The sequence below is a fragment of the Leucoraja erinacea genome, chromosome 5, assembly GCF_028641065.1.
Source record: "Leucoraja erinacea ecotype New England chromosome 5, Leri_hhj_1, whole genome shotgun sequence".
NCBI lineage: Eukaryota > Metazoa > Chordata > Chondrichthyes > Rajiformes > Rajidae > Leucoraja > Leucoraja erinaceus.
Window position 1 is genome coordinate 78998835 of NC_073381.1, and position 14885 is coordinate 79013719.

Genomic DNA, 14885 nt, shown 5'->3' on the forward strand with positions numbered 1-14885 from the left:
TATCCAGATCCAGAAGTCTGGAAACAACTACACCAGCACATTCCCTGCCTTGAAGCTCACAACGGGAGTCGAGGAGCTCCGGTTCAAAATGTAGAAACAAGGAACTGCAGATGCTGGTTTACAAAAAGACACAAAATGCTGGAGTTCTTTAGTCTTTAATTAGGGGGTGGTGAATCTGTGGACTTCTTTGCCACAGAAGGCTGTGGAGTCCAAGTCAATGGATATTTTTAACGCAGAGATAGATAGATTCTTGTTTAGTATGGATCTCAGGGGTTATGGGGAGAAGGCAGGAGAATGGAGTTAGATGGGAGAGATAGATAAGCCAGGATTGAATGGTGGAGTAGATTTGATGGGCTGGACAGCTTAATTCTACACCTATTACTTATGACCTCAAGAACTCTGCTGGTCAGGCAGCATCCCTGGTGAACATGGATAAGATGGTCCAAAGAAGGATCCTGACCCATAACATCACCTATTCACGTTCTCCAGGGATGCTGTCTGACCCGGTGAGTTACTCCAGCACCTTGCCAGCACTTAAGCTGGTATAACAGTGGATTGCTTCTAGACGGAGACAGCTTCATTGCTCAGCAGCAATTTAAAAAATGAGAGAACAAAGCTGTAAAGCATCGTAAAATGTGAAGGTGCATTGGAGATGAAAGCAAAAAACCATGAATGTTGAAGTTACATATCCAAAGTATAGTTAATAGTTATGACACATTTAGGTGGGTCATGGCATCAACATGAATCAAAGTTCAATTATAGGTCCTGTTCGATTTGACTATATTTAAAATTTGGTTTAGTTTATAGAGTTTAGAGATGTGGCGCTGAAACAGGCCCTTCGGCGCCCCCCAGAGTCTGCGCCGACCAGCGATCCCCGCATGCTAACACTTACCTACACACACTAGGGACAATTTACAATTTTACCAAGCCAATTAGCCTACAAACCTGTATGTCTTAGGAGTGTGGGAGGAAACAGGAGCACACGTGGAAAACCCACACGGTCACATGGAGAACATACAAACTCTGTATAGACAGCACCGGTCAGGATCAAACCTGGGTCTCTGGCACTATAAGGCATCAACTCTACCGCTGCGCCACCGTGCCGCCCTACTTTGAGTAAAAGGCCAAATCTAAATTGTTAGAATCAAGGCGTAAGGATGAGGTGTTGATAATTTATAGTAAACTGTGAAATAGTCAATAACAGAAATGCAGACAAACTGGAGATAAATGAAGAAGCAACAAGTTATTTCATAGGTTCTAGGAGCACAATTAGGCCATTTGGCCCATCAAGACTACTCCTCCATTCAATCATGGCTGATCTACATTTCCCTCTCAACCCCATTCTCCTGCCTTCTCCCCAGACGCCCTTACCAATCAAGAATCTGCCAATCTCCACCTTATCACCATTGACTTGACCTCCACAGCCTTCTGTGGTAATAAATTCCACAGATTCATCACTCCCCGATTGAAGAAATTCCTCCTCATTTTCTAAAGGAAATCCTGGAGTCACATACATCCTTTTATTCTGAAACTATGGCCTCTGCCCCGAGATTCTACCACAAGGTGGAAACATCCTCTCCACTTTCACTCTAACCAGGCCTTTCATTATTCGGTAAGTTTCAATGAGGTCTCCCCTCTATTCTTCTAAAGTCCAGCGAGTACAGGCCCAGTGCCTTCAAACGCTCATCATACGTTATCCCAATCATTTCTGGGATCATTCTTGTAAACCTCCTCTGGACCCTCTCCAACTCCAGCACATCCTTCCTCAGATATGGTGCCCAAAACCACTCATCGCTCCAAATGCAGTCTGACCAGCGTCTTATAAAGCCTCAGCATTACATCCCTATTTTTATATTCTTGTCCTCTCGAAATAAATGCTAACATTGCATTTGCCTTCCTTACTACTGATTCGACTTGCAAATTAACTTTTTGGAAATCCGGGACCGGCACTCCCAAGTCCCTTTACACCTCCGATTTCTGTATTCTCTCCCCATTTAGAACATAGTCTGTGCCTTTGTTCGTACTACCAAGATCATTGACTCTACACTTTGCGACCCTGTATTCCATCTGCCACTTCTCTGCCCACTCTCCCAACCTGTCCAAGTCCCTGCTTTCTCTACACTACCTGCCGCTTCAAGTCGCAAGCACTCGCCAAACCAGTTTACGTCAACCAAGAGGGAAACAGGAGCATGTCAGATCGGCAACATTAGAGATTCACAGCGACAAACCAAATACTGGCCATGAGGAAACTGGAGCTGTGAGAGTGCAATGAGAACTAACAAAATTAATGATGATGCAAGCAAAAAGTGATGGCAATACCAAGACTTTTTTTTTTACTTGTCTCAATCTATAACACTGTCCAGTTCCTTATATCTTTTATAGCTCCTGTCTGAATTTTCTCTTGCAAACTATTGTAATCCCTGAGAAACCAAAACCTGAAATAAAAACAGAATATAACGCAGCAAGTCATGTGGTATCTCTGCTGAGAGAAACAAAAGTTAATGTCTAAGACCACTCATCATTGATGAATCTATTTTGCTCTACACAGATGCCGCCAGACCTTCCAAGCGCTTACCGCTTTACAACTGTGACTGCTCTTCAAAAGTACTGAAGTCTGTAACGGAGCTTCAGAAAAGAAGCTCTGGAGAATGTAATCTTCACGTGGTCCACCCTGTTTCGACTAATACAATCAACCTGACGTGCACAAACAAAAGATCAAATATAACAAGTTGACCTACAACTTTAGGCTGTGCACACCATATACGCAAGTGTCATAAAATGCATCTCTTTTTATCAAAAAAGTCGTAACATTTACTCACCCCATTAAAGATGGCAACTGGCGGATTAGTTCACAGTCATCATGGGAAAGATGGTGCACCCTGGCATTGGTTTCATTCAATGCACAGCATAAAAAACTAAGAGGCTGGGTGTAGTAGTGCTCCAACAGAGATAGCTACGAAGAACAAGTGGAAGAAATAAGCAGGAAATGAAATGTTGTTTTTGGTGCTGCAAGCATAGTTTAACCTTGTTCATCATCACCAACTACTGCTCACCTGAAAACCTTTAACAAAGTTCTTTGCAGAAAAGTCATGGTACAAGAATATGTTAATCAGAACCTGAAGCACTTTTCCACTCAACTTAAATGGGAATTTGGTTGTCAACACCAACTATGAACAAGGGAGAAAAAGGAGAAAAGAATTTACATTTATTTTCAAAATTTATGCAGCTAATTTTAACAATTAGAAGAAGATTCCATACAAGACTGTAACTTCAAAGTTTCCCCTAAGATCCAGAGCAAGGTCATAAGTTCTAGGAGCAGCTTTAGGCCATTCAACCCATCAATGAAGCCATTCAATGAAGGCTAATCTATCTTTCCCTCTCAACCTCATTCTCCTGCTTTCCCCCTTTAACCAGACACCTTTACTAATCAAGAATCAAGAGCCTTAAAAATATCTATTGACTTGGCCTCCACATCCGTGTGTGGCAATGAATTCCGATTCAATTCAAGTTTCAATGAGGTGCCCCCCTCCCCATCCAGCGAGTTTAGGCCTAGTGCCTTCAAACGCTCATCATGGTGATTTCCAGCCACAGTCAGCATTTATTGCCTATTCCTTCAATTACCGCAGTTCTTCTTGTGACGGTCATCATAGTTGGTCATGGTCATCACCTGGCCAGTACACTGTCTGATTGCTGTCCTGGCCTCTCTAATAACAACCATTAGAGTTGTGAATTCTGCAATCATGCCACCGCATCCCCACTTGTGATCTTATAATAGAGGCATGGTCATCAATATTACTGAAGATGGCAGGACCCAAGGACACCCCGTCTGTGGCACTACTACAGCTGTGTCTTGGAGCTAGGATAACAGCACCTCTAACAAACACGACTGTGCTCCTTTGTGAGAGATAGGACTCCAACCATGTGTGTGTTTTTCCCTCAAGACCTTGGGTTTCCTGATCCTGTGGTTGCTCAAAAGCCGTCCTTGTGCCAAGGATTACATGAATAAAAGTCTTTGTTTCAGACTAGATTTTGAGCCTTTCTATGTACTTTTTGGATTAAAATCACCTTTTTTTTTTCCTGTGGTATTTCCATCTCAGTGCTAGATGATCATAATTCAAACGTAGAATATAAAAGGAGGTTAAGGCCTAACTTTATACAATATTAGTTAGGCCAAGCTGTAATACTGAGTGTATTTCTGACTGTCAAACTATAGGAAGTACAATGGCTCTAATGGTTCTCATTATCAACTTCCCTACGTATCTGATTCCACCACTTGTAGCCTCTAGCGTCCCTGCTTATTATCTTCCAGCACCAGTCTTCACCATCACCCTCTCTTCCCCCCCGTCAGCTTCATCTTTCATTTTCCCTCTTCTGTCTACTTCCCTCAATCATCCACCTGCCTCTCTCCCCAAACTCCACCCCTCCCCTCCACCAGCTGCTCCGCCCATACATACGATATGTGAAATTCACCTTGTCAATAACTGCAGCCAAATGATCGATGCAAGGTAGAGATTGGAACAGCTCAATACACAACAGCGAGGAAACTGAGTGAGTCAGCATCCGGTGTATAATGATGGGGGACGTGGCAATTCCAAAAACCAGCACTAGTGGGAGTCGCTGGATGTAATTACTGAAATATTAAACAAGCATTGGAATTAATGCTACTTAGAATAAGGTATGCAATAATCAATTCCACACCTAGAAATCACATCCACCCGAAAAGACCTACAAATTTGTGTTTATATTCAAAGCTAACCCCCTCCCCCCCCCCATTCACCTCCCCCATCCACTCCACCACCTCCCCCCCCCCCCCCCCCCCCCCCCAACAAAAAACAGGAGTTGCTTGAAACATACAAGAGCAAATCACATTAACCTTTGCAATGGACACAGCAGTTCTTTACATAAATCATCATATGGACTGCAAATGTGGAATGAATTAAAACCTTTCTATATAAAAAATTAAAGTGATTCAACTTGAGGATAGGATCTTAAATCCAAATGAGACAAACTATGAATGCATGAGGAGCATGATGGCTATGGCTGATTGGGAGACTACATTAAAAGATATTACAATACTTGAGCAATAATTAGAAATTAAATAACCAATATGTGGTTTGCAAGTAATGAGAATCACTGTGGTAATACATTCAATGGGATTAGAGCAGAGGAAAAGGTATATGTTGCTAAAAATGCAGTCAGCTTGAAGACTTGAGACATTTCAAAATTCAAAGAAGGATCAAGGAAACGTTAAAGAAAATGAAATACATGGCATGAGTATTTTGTAAAAACCACAAGAGCTTCTATATATAAAGACAAAGATTATCTGAAGTTAAATTGTCCCTTACCACTGATTCAGCAGAAATTAGGACTTCAATAAGGTGTGACACAAGAGATCATTAAATAAAATTGGAGCACACAGGATGGGGGATTATATATTGGCATAGATTGAGAACTGGTTCACGGACTCAAAAGAGAGAAGTAATTAATGGGTCATTTCTGAGCTGGAGGCCATTGGCAGATGAGATGCCACAGGATCACATTTTGTGGGCTCAGCTGTTCACAATCTGTATCAATTAATTCAACAAGAGGATTGAATATAATGTGTCCTGCTCATGTGATGACCCCAAAGCTACTGTATGTTGGACTATGGGCTGTGAGGAGGGACAGAGAGACTTCAGAGCTATTAAAGAAGGTATGGGTAAGACCGTGTTCAATAGGACAATTCCTGTTGCCAAATTCGGGTATTTTTGCCACTTTTAAGAAATATTTAGATAGGCACATGGATAGGATAGGTTTAGAGGGATATGGGCCAAACACAGGCAGGTGGGACTAGTGTAGATGGAACATGTTAGTCAGTGTGGGCAGGTTGGGCCGAAGGGCCTGTTTCCACACTGTATGACTATGACTATAACTGCAATGTGGCTCAGTCATACAGTATGGAAACAAACCAATCAGCCTAACTCGTCTGTGTCAACCAATATGCCCCATCTAAGCTGGTCCCATCTACTCTCATTTCCCGCTAAACCTTTCCTATCCATGTGTAATTACATGGCTGGAGTACAATGTGAGACAATTGCAAGGTCATTCACTTTGGTAGAAAAAATATCAAGATCGTTTTGTCAACTATTAAGAGAGTGAAAGCTATTGAGACTGAGGGGTCCTTGCATGTGAATCACTGGAATTTCACAGAGGTGGAGAAACAATAAGGAAGGCCAATGGTATTACAGCCATTATTCCAAGATGATTTGAATACAAGAATGGAGCATCTTGTTCCGATTACTTAGGGGACTTTGGTGAGGTGAGACCACTGCTGGAACATTGTGCAAGTCCTCTTTCCACAGGGCATGGTGGATCTCTGGAATTCTCCCCAGACAGTTATGAAGAATAGTTCATTAAAGTAATTAGATAAAAAGGAGAGGACATTTTGAAAGTTCGGGGAGTGAGGATTACGCAGATCTGGCACAGAAAGAGACTTGAAGCCTGGGGAACCCACTTTCAGAACGACCTACTCCAAATAACCTTTGCACGTCCCTGTGTAACACCAAAGTTGGCCTTGCCCCAATTTAGAAGTTTAACTTGTGGACCAGAGCAGATGCAAAGTGCTGGAGTAACTCAGCAGGTCAGGCAGCATCGCTGGAGAACATGGATAGGTGACGTTTTAGTACTTGATCAGAAACGTCACCTCTCCATGTTCTCCAGATGCGGCCTGATCTGCTGAGTTACTCCAGCAATTTGCGTCCTTTTGTGCAATAACCAGCATCTGCAGTTCCTTGTTTCGATTCTATAACTAATGGACCAGTGCCATCTTTGTCAATAACTATTTAAAATCTAATAGAACTGTGATCAATGGTCCCAAAAGGCTCACCCATCTTCAACGCCTAGGTATATGTGAAATAAAAGTACCATTGAACGATTGAATAGTCGTGATCACACTGAATCAGGCCTGTGCTCTTCAATAGACAATAGACAATAGGTGCAGGAGTAGGCCATTCGGCCTTTCTTGCCAGCACCGCCATTCAATGTGATCATGGCTGATCATCCACAATCAACATTCATTACAGCCACCAGCATAAAATAGACTACAATATTACCTGGCGATGATTATGAAATCTTGCAGTACTTTGGGGAGGAAGCTCTCGAGATCTTTGAAGATGATAACTATGGGAGGGGCCACTTCGTGCTGAAGCAAAGATTTCCTCTTTTTCCTTGGGCTTTTTGAAGTAGATTTCTGCATTAAAACAAAGAATGGCAAACGTAATCCCAGTAGCAAAGTAAAGCCAGTCTTCTGACTGATATAATAGAAACCGTAATTCTCTCCCTCCCCCTTCAAACTACAACTTACACTAGGAACATCAATAACATTTTCTTCCTATTAGGGAAGAAAAGTAATTGAAACTTATCCCATACCACAAAACAGCAACTCTAACTCCACCCATCTGCCAATCAAACCCACCTCACCTGTATCTAGCTATCACTTGCCAGGCTTTGTCTGATCCCCCCCACCTCTCTTTTCCAGCTCTTCCCCCTTCTGAAGAAGGGTTCTGACTCGAATCATTTCCTGTGCATTCTCTCCACAAATACTTCTGAACTTCACCGAGTTCCTCGAGCTCTTAGTGCTTTGCTCGGTAGATGTTATCAATTACATTGCTGAGCAACCAATTACATTGTAGATTTCTCTCAATCAGCATGCCAGAACCAAAATGCCAAGCATTTAGTTAACTTTTCAAATATTTCACACGCAGTACTCAATAAAAATGGAGACATCTGCATGATAAGCAAAAATATCACAAACACAATAATACTTTATTAACCAAGTATGTTTTGCAACGTACAAGGAATTTAATTTTCCAAATCAGTCATACAAATAAAAAGCAGCAGAATGCACAAAATACATTTTAACATACATTTTAAAATACATTTTAACATCCACCACAGTGACTCCTCCACATTCCTCACTGTGATGGAAAGCAAGTTCAATCTCTTCCCTTGTTTACTCTCCTGCGGTCGGGGGCCTCAAGCCCTCTGTTGACGGGACGATCTTGACTCCCGTAGCCAGCGGCGGGCCCTCCGCGTTGGGGCGATCAGCTCCTGCATCGGGGGGATGTCAGCTCCCCCGTGGCGGCGACCGGAACCCACGTCGGGGCTGGTCGACTCCGATGTTAAGTCCACGCCCCGCGAAGGCACTAAAGGTCAGTCCGAAGAGACCTCCAGCTCCATCGATGGTAGTCCGCAGAACGGCCGGAAACACGATCCGGAAATTAATCGCATCTCCGGCAAGGTAAAAAACTGAATATATAATTACTTTCACAGAATATTTTAGAATCCACAAGCTTGGGCAACCAAACTTATGATTTTCACAATATTTTAATCAAAGGTGGTTCACAAACATGTCAAACTTATGCCAGTCCAAACGATTCTCTTGCGTATGTTAATGGAGGCCTTAAAATAGCAGTGTGAAATTATGTTGAAAGTACTGAATTTTTGCATTAAACCATCTTTGCAAAGTTTCTGACAGCTACACTAAGTAATAACAAAACACCAGTACTTCTCACTACTATTATCCCTGCAAATCCCGATTGTAAAGACAGAGATAAATGGCAACACCCTCAGATTTCCCCAAAGTGCTTTGTAATTTGAAGTATAGATTGCAGAAATGCAAGAAAACATGTCAGCCAAATTGTACCCAATAAACTCTCATAGACACTAGACACGATATGTCACAACATGACACTATATGTCACTAGACACTTCATGAGCACTATAGTGCTCATAAACACCAACTGTATAATTACCAGATTATCTGTGTAGCCTGTGAGATAAAGTTTGGCCAGCAGTTCATAGAAACATAGAAATTAGGTGCAGGAGTAGGCCATTCGACCCTTCGAGCCTGCACCGCCATTCAATATGATCATGGCTGATCATCCAACTCAGTATCCCGTACCTGCCTTCTCTCCATACCCTCTGATCCCCTTAGCCACAAGGGCCACATCTAACTCCCTCTTAAATATAGCTAAGAGTTCAAGAGAGTTCCTTTCTTTCTCTTCAAACAGGACCACTGAATCTTAAGGGCAGCACAGTGGAATGGTTGGTAGAGCTGCTGTCTCACAGAGCCAGATGCATGGTGTTTGCACTTTCTCCCTATGACCGTGTGGGTTTCTTCTGAGTGCTCTGGTTTCCTCTCACATCCCAAAGATGTACAGGTTTGTGGGTTTATTGGCCTATGTAAATTGCCCTGAATGTGCAGGGAGTGGACAAAAAAGTGGGATAACATAGAAATAGTGTGAACCAGCGACCAGTTTCTCATCATGGACTCGGCATTCGTTACACTGCAAAACAATTCACCAAGGCTTCCTCAACCTCCACTAGAAGCTCAGCAGGCATGTGGGAATTTTACCACCCACATGTCACCCTCTAAGTGCCAGCCCACCCAGGCTTAGAAATATTACATAGCTCAATTCCTCATTATTGGATGAAAGCGCTGAAACCTATTCTGTAAAAGCCCCCAAGGAGTACCATTAAATACCACCAATTACTGGAGCATCTCAGGTCAGGCACTAATGCTGAGTTACTTCAGCAAAGATGCTGCCTGGCCCACTGAGTTACTCCATCACATTGTGTCTTGTTTTTGTAAACCAAACCCTCCTTGTGTCCCCTTTACAAAGATAGTTGCAATTCACCAGCAGCTTCAAGAACAACTCAGCACTGGTCTTTCCAGCAAAGTGCTACTCTTGCAAACAAAGAAAATGTCTTCATGTGTTTGGAAAAGTGTGAATAATGGATACAGCAATTGGTTATCATTTACCTTTGCTACAGTATTGTACCATCTACACAGGGAGGCCATGGAGCAGCTCATTTTTATCTGGTGAAAATCAACAGAGCGTTCCATATCCTCCTCCTTCCTCCTCCTCCTCCTCCTCCTCATTGCCATTCCCACCCATAAGGTGTTTCAGAATTTTCTGCAAAACCTGCTTCACAGCTGGAATGAAAAATGAAACACGTTTCATCAAATAGTAGCCAACAGTGCTATGCCAGGTTATCTTAAAGATCTTGATAGCTTGTTTAATTAAATACTGAAAAAAACAGGAAAAATAAATTATCCACATCCCTTACATTCCTCTGTTAAACATCATTGAATAGTGACTGGCAAGCATCTCTTAGTAAGTTCAAGACATCAACACATTGTCCCCAATGGCCAAATGCAACAGAGTGGACTTCTCCTTACTTGTGCACTCCTTGCCCTGAAGGCAAACGACGTGTGGGGTAAGTGACTGCTTTAGAAGATCTGATAAGCTCTGGACTGTCATTTCATGGTCAGGCACATTTACACCTGCAGGAAAAGACAATTAGTAGACGCTCAAAAAAGACAAAACAGTCTGACTATAATGAATGTAGACAAAAGTGCTGGAGAAACTCAGCGGGTGCGGCAGCATCCATGGAGCGAAGGAAATAGGCAACGTTTCGGGCCAAAACCCTTCTTCAGACTGATGTTGGGGTGAGGGCGGGAGAAGAGAGGAAGAGGCGGAGACAGTGGGCTGTGGAGGAGCTGGGAGGGTTAGGAGGGAGAAAGCAAGGAGTACCTGAAATTGGAGGTCAATGTTCATACCGCTGGGGTGTAAACTATCCAAGCAAAATATGTGCTGCTCCTCCAATTTGCGGTGGGACTCACTCTGGCCATGGAGGAGGCCCAGGACAGAAAGGTTGGATACGGAATGGGAGGGGGAGCTGAGCCACCGGGAGATCAGTGTTGGTTAATGTGAACTGTGCGGAGGTGTTGGGCGAAGCGATTGCCAAGCCTGCGCTTGGGTCTCACCGATGTAGAGCAGCTGACACCTAGAGCAGCGGATGCAATAGATGAGGTTGGAGGAGGTGCAGGTGAACCTCTGCCTCACCTGGAAAGATGGCTTGGGTCCTTAGATGGAGTCAAGGGGGGAGGTAAAGCGACAAGTGTAGTATTTCCTGCAGTTGCAAGGGAAAGTACCAAGGGAGGGGGTGGTTTTGGGTGGGAAGGGATGAATTGACCAAGGAGCTACAGAGAGAGTGGTCCCTGCGGAAAGCCGGAAGGGGAGAAGATGGGAAGATGTGGCCAGTGGTGGGATCCCGTTGGAGGTGGCGAAAATGTCGGAGGATTTTCTGTTGTATGTGACGGCTAGTAGGGTGGAAGGTGAGGACAAGGGAAACTCTGTCCTTGTTACGAGTGGGGGATGGGGAGTGAGAGCGGAGCTACGGGTATAGAAGAGACCCTGGTGAGAGCCTCATTCAAGAGATTCAAGAGAGAGTTTATTGTCATGTGTCCCAGATAGGACAATTAAATTCTTGCTTTGCTTCAGCACAACAGAATATAGTAGGCATAAATAGGTTGAAGAGGGGATCCCTCGTTCCCTAAAGAATGAGGACATCTCCGATGCCCTGGTTTGGTTGAATGAATAATGAATGAATGAATGAATGTTTATTGGCCAAGTATGTACACATACAAGGAATTTGCCTTGGTGCTCTGCTCGCAAGTAACAACTCGACTTACAGCAGCAATTAAGAATAACACATAAAACATTAAACATTAATAATAAAACATTATAGTTTAAACATGTGGAAATGCACATCTGAAAAGTCAACACCAAAATCAATCCTCCTCTTCCTAGATTCTAAAAAGTATTCACCATTTATAAGGTAAAGGTAGTCACCGTTTATAGGAAAGAATAAAGTTTATGATTCAATATGGTACCCGTGTCCTATAAATGTATATTGTTTGGAGAAGTTATTCTTTTAAGGGAAAAAAAAAACATTCAAGTGTCTGAAATCTAACATCAGACAAATGGGATTTCTGGATTCTGATGCCAGATGCATCCAAAGAAGACAAAAAAAAAAAAAAAACAGCAACAGAAAATGGAAATATCGGAAATACAAAAAACAGTGTGTGTGTGTGTAGAAAGAAAAATAATTTTACTGCTCAGATTTGAAATGCAAGCAGTTTTACCAAAATATGATTGGTGGCAAAATCCAAGTTGGGGGGGAGGAGGAGGAGAAGAGTGTTGGTCTTAAATGTGGTTGTATCACCACTTGCTTGTTGAAGATGGTTAGGAATTAGTTACAGTCGATAGTGCAAATTATATTCCCCAAACATGAGAATAGAGAGACCACAAAATCCAAGGGGTCACAGTGTTAAGAGGCACAAAATTTTAGGTGTAAAATAGAGCAAGACAATTGAAACATAAAGATTGCATGTGGATGCAGAGGCAAAGCTAAAGATGAAATGCTGAAAGAGCAATGACCAACATGGGGTGGAAAGACAGACCCACAGCAAGAGGAGAGGCCCAATAGTACTCAGTAGAGGTTCTGCAAGTGTAGTTTTCCCAAATAGTTCCTGTTCTCTAAACTCAACAGAGTTCCAGATGTCATAGGGCACATCAATAGCAGTTATAGTCCGACTGATACAGAGTGGAAACAGGCCTTTCGGCCCAACTTGCCCACACCGGCCACCATGACCCTACGACACTTGTCCCACCTGCCCGCATTTGGCCCATATCCCTCCAAACCTGTCCTATCCATGTACCTGTCTGTTTCTTAAATATTGGGATAGTCCCAGCCTCAACTACTTCCTCTGGCAGCTTGTTCCATACACCCACCACCTTGTGTATTAAAAAGTTACTCCTCAGATTCCTATTAAATCTTTTCCCCTTCACCTAAACCTATGTCCTCTGGTCCTCGATTCACCTACTCTGGCGAGACTCTGAGCACCTACCCGATCTATTCCTCTCATGATTTTATACAACTCTATAAGATCACCCCTCATCCTCCTGCACTCCAAGGAATAGAGTCCCAGCCTACTCAACCTCCCCTATAGTTCAGACCCTCTAATCCTGGCAACAAAATCGTAAATCTTCTCTGTACCCTTTCCAGCTTGACACCATCTTTCCTATAAGATGGTGCCCAGAACAGAACAGAACACAATACTCCAAATGTGGCCTCACCGACGTCTTATACAACTGCAACTTGACCTCCCAAATTTCTATACTCAAAACTCTGACTGATGAAGGCCAGTGCGGCAAAAGCCTTTTTGACCACCCTATCTACTAGTTATAAAAGTATCAGGATGAATATAGCTAAATTCAGCAGCTAAAAGTTGATGTTCAGACCAAAAGAATACAGCATGCTCCAGAAGGATGATACTGAACATGACATTTGCCTCAAGCTTGCCTCCTTTTGTGAAAGCAGACAGCATACTACCTTCATTACCTGCTGCATTCCTTCTCATGAAGTTGTTTCTGTTAAATACATTTCCCCTGTTAACTGGACTGGTCAACATTTTAAGCACTCTTATCTAAGATCTTCGACGGTGCCTTTTTCTCTCAATCCACACTATATAAATCTTCACATCTAGATGGCTTGACTGTAATCGTGGATAGTCTTTCCGCCGACTGAATAGGACATAACTCAAAAGCTTTTCACTCTTCCTCGGTATATGTAACAATAATAAATGAAACTAAATATTTTAAAATAATAAATTAATGGGCTCACCAAGAACAAGGGCTGCGGTGGGAATCTCAGAGCACCTCATCCGATAGCTCCAATCATTTCCTTCAGAATTAACTTGAACATGGGATTTTTTAATAAATGAAATGAAGTTATCAAACATCTTCTCATTTAAATTCTCCTGCAACCTCTGTGAATAAAAGCACAAAAATGACACCCGCATATAACAAAAATAATCCCGAAACAGACAGTGCTATTCTCATCACGAAATGTTTTCAATTCTCGTCAAAAATAGCTTCAATTTAACCACAGAACAGGTGGCAGAAATTTCCACAGGCCTTTTCAGAATGGTATTTCAGTAGAAAATTCACATAATTGGCTCAAGTTCTGCAATTTTTCAGAGTTTTTTTGTATAGGTTATGGGCGGCAGGGTGGTGTAGCGGCAGAGCTATTGCCTTACAGCGCCAGATACCCTGGTTTGAACCTCATGACGGGTGCTTGTCTGTACGGAGTTTGTATGTTCTCCTCTTGACCTGCGTCAGTTTCCTCCCACAATCCAAAAATGTACAGGTTGGTAGGTTAATTAGCTTGGTGTAAATGTAAAATTGTCCCTAGTGTGTGTAGGATAGTGTTAACGTGTGGGGATTGCTGGTCGGTGCGGACAAGGGGGGGGGGGCTGAAGGGCTTGTTTCCACGCTGTACCTTTAAACTAAACATAAACTAAACTTATGATGGGGGTTGGGTTAGGTGAACTTTGCAGAAATTCTAACCCAGTACATTACGAAGAGCTTTTGATCAGTATACATGAGATAGGATCCCACCAAGGCAACTCAGGAACTCAAGTAGTTAAATAAATCTTGACTATGATGTTAGGATTAGTAATGATGAACAAAAGCTTATTGGATTATAATAAAAAAGATTTTGTTCAGCAGTGACCATCCGGGAAAAGAAACCTGCTATCCAAGATTTCATCCATGTTTGACTCCAGACACAACAATGTGCTTGCCCTTGGAGATAATCCAGCCACATACTAATTATCAGGGCAGTTATGGACATGGCAGTCTTATCAATGAAAACTTTTATTAGAAAAAAGTTGCTTCAGAGACATTGAAGCATTAACATCAGTACAAACATCAGCTCTGTGCCAACGTATTCTGGTCATTGGAAATCAGTGCATTTGGCCTAAAAAGGCTACAGTTCTCCAAAATTATTCTTCAATTGACTTTGGAAAAAGAAGCATTGTGCCGCAATCTGAATCCTGAGTAGTTTTGTATCTATCCAGTGAGGATGCATTCTGTTTTCATTCTACAGCAGTTTTTAGCAGATAACATTTTAATTATAAACTTTGGTTAGATTTCATAGGGTGTTAGATAAAGGGTGAAAATTAATCCATAAGAGACAAAACAATGTTAAACTGT

The 14885-nt window shown here is 42.4% G+C and overlaps 1 protein-coding gene across 1 annotated transcript in view; it reads right to left on the reverse strand.

Annotated features, from left to right (window-relative positions):
* The window catches only part of orc3 (origin recognition complex, subunit 3), a 61300-nt gene that overhangs the window by 37923 nt on the left and 8492 nt on the right, over positions 1–14885 (reverse strand). The window contains 8 exon segments of the mRNA XM_055636045.1: positions 2820–2953; positions 3054–3167; positions 4471–4630; positions 7092–7228; positions 9803–9895; positions 9897–9976; positions 10223–10327; positions 13513–13657. Of these exon segments, the coding sequence (XP_055492020.1) occupies positions 2820–2953; positions 3054–3167; positions 4471–4630; positions 7092–7228; positions 9803–9895; positions 9897–9976; positions 10223–10327; positions 13513–13657 (968 nt within the window).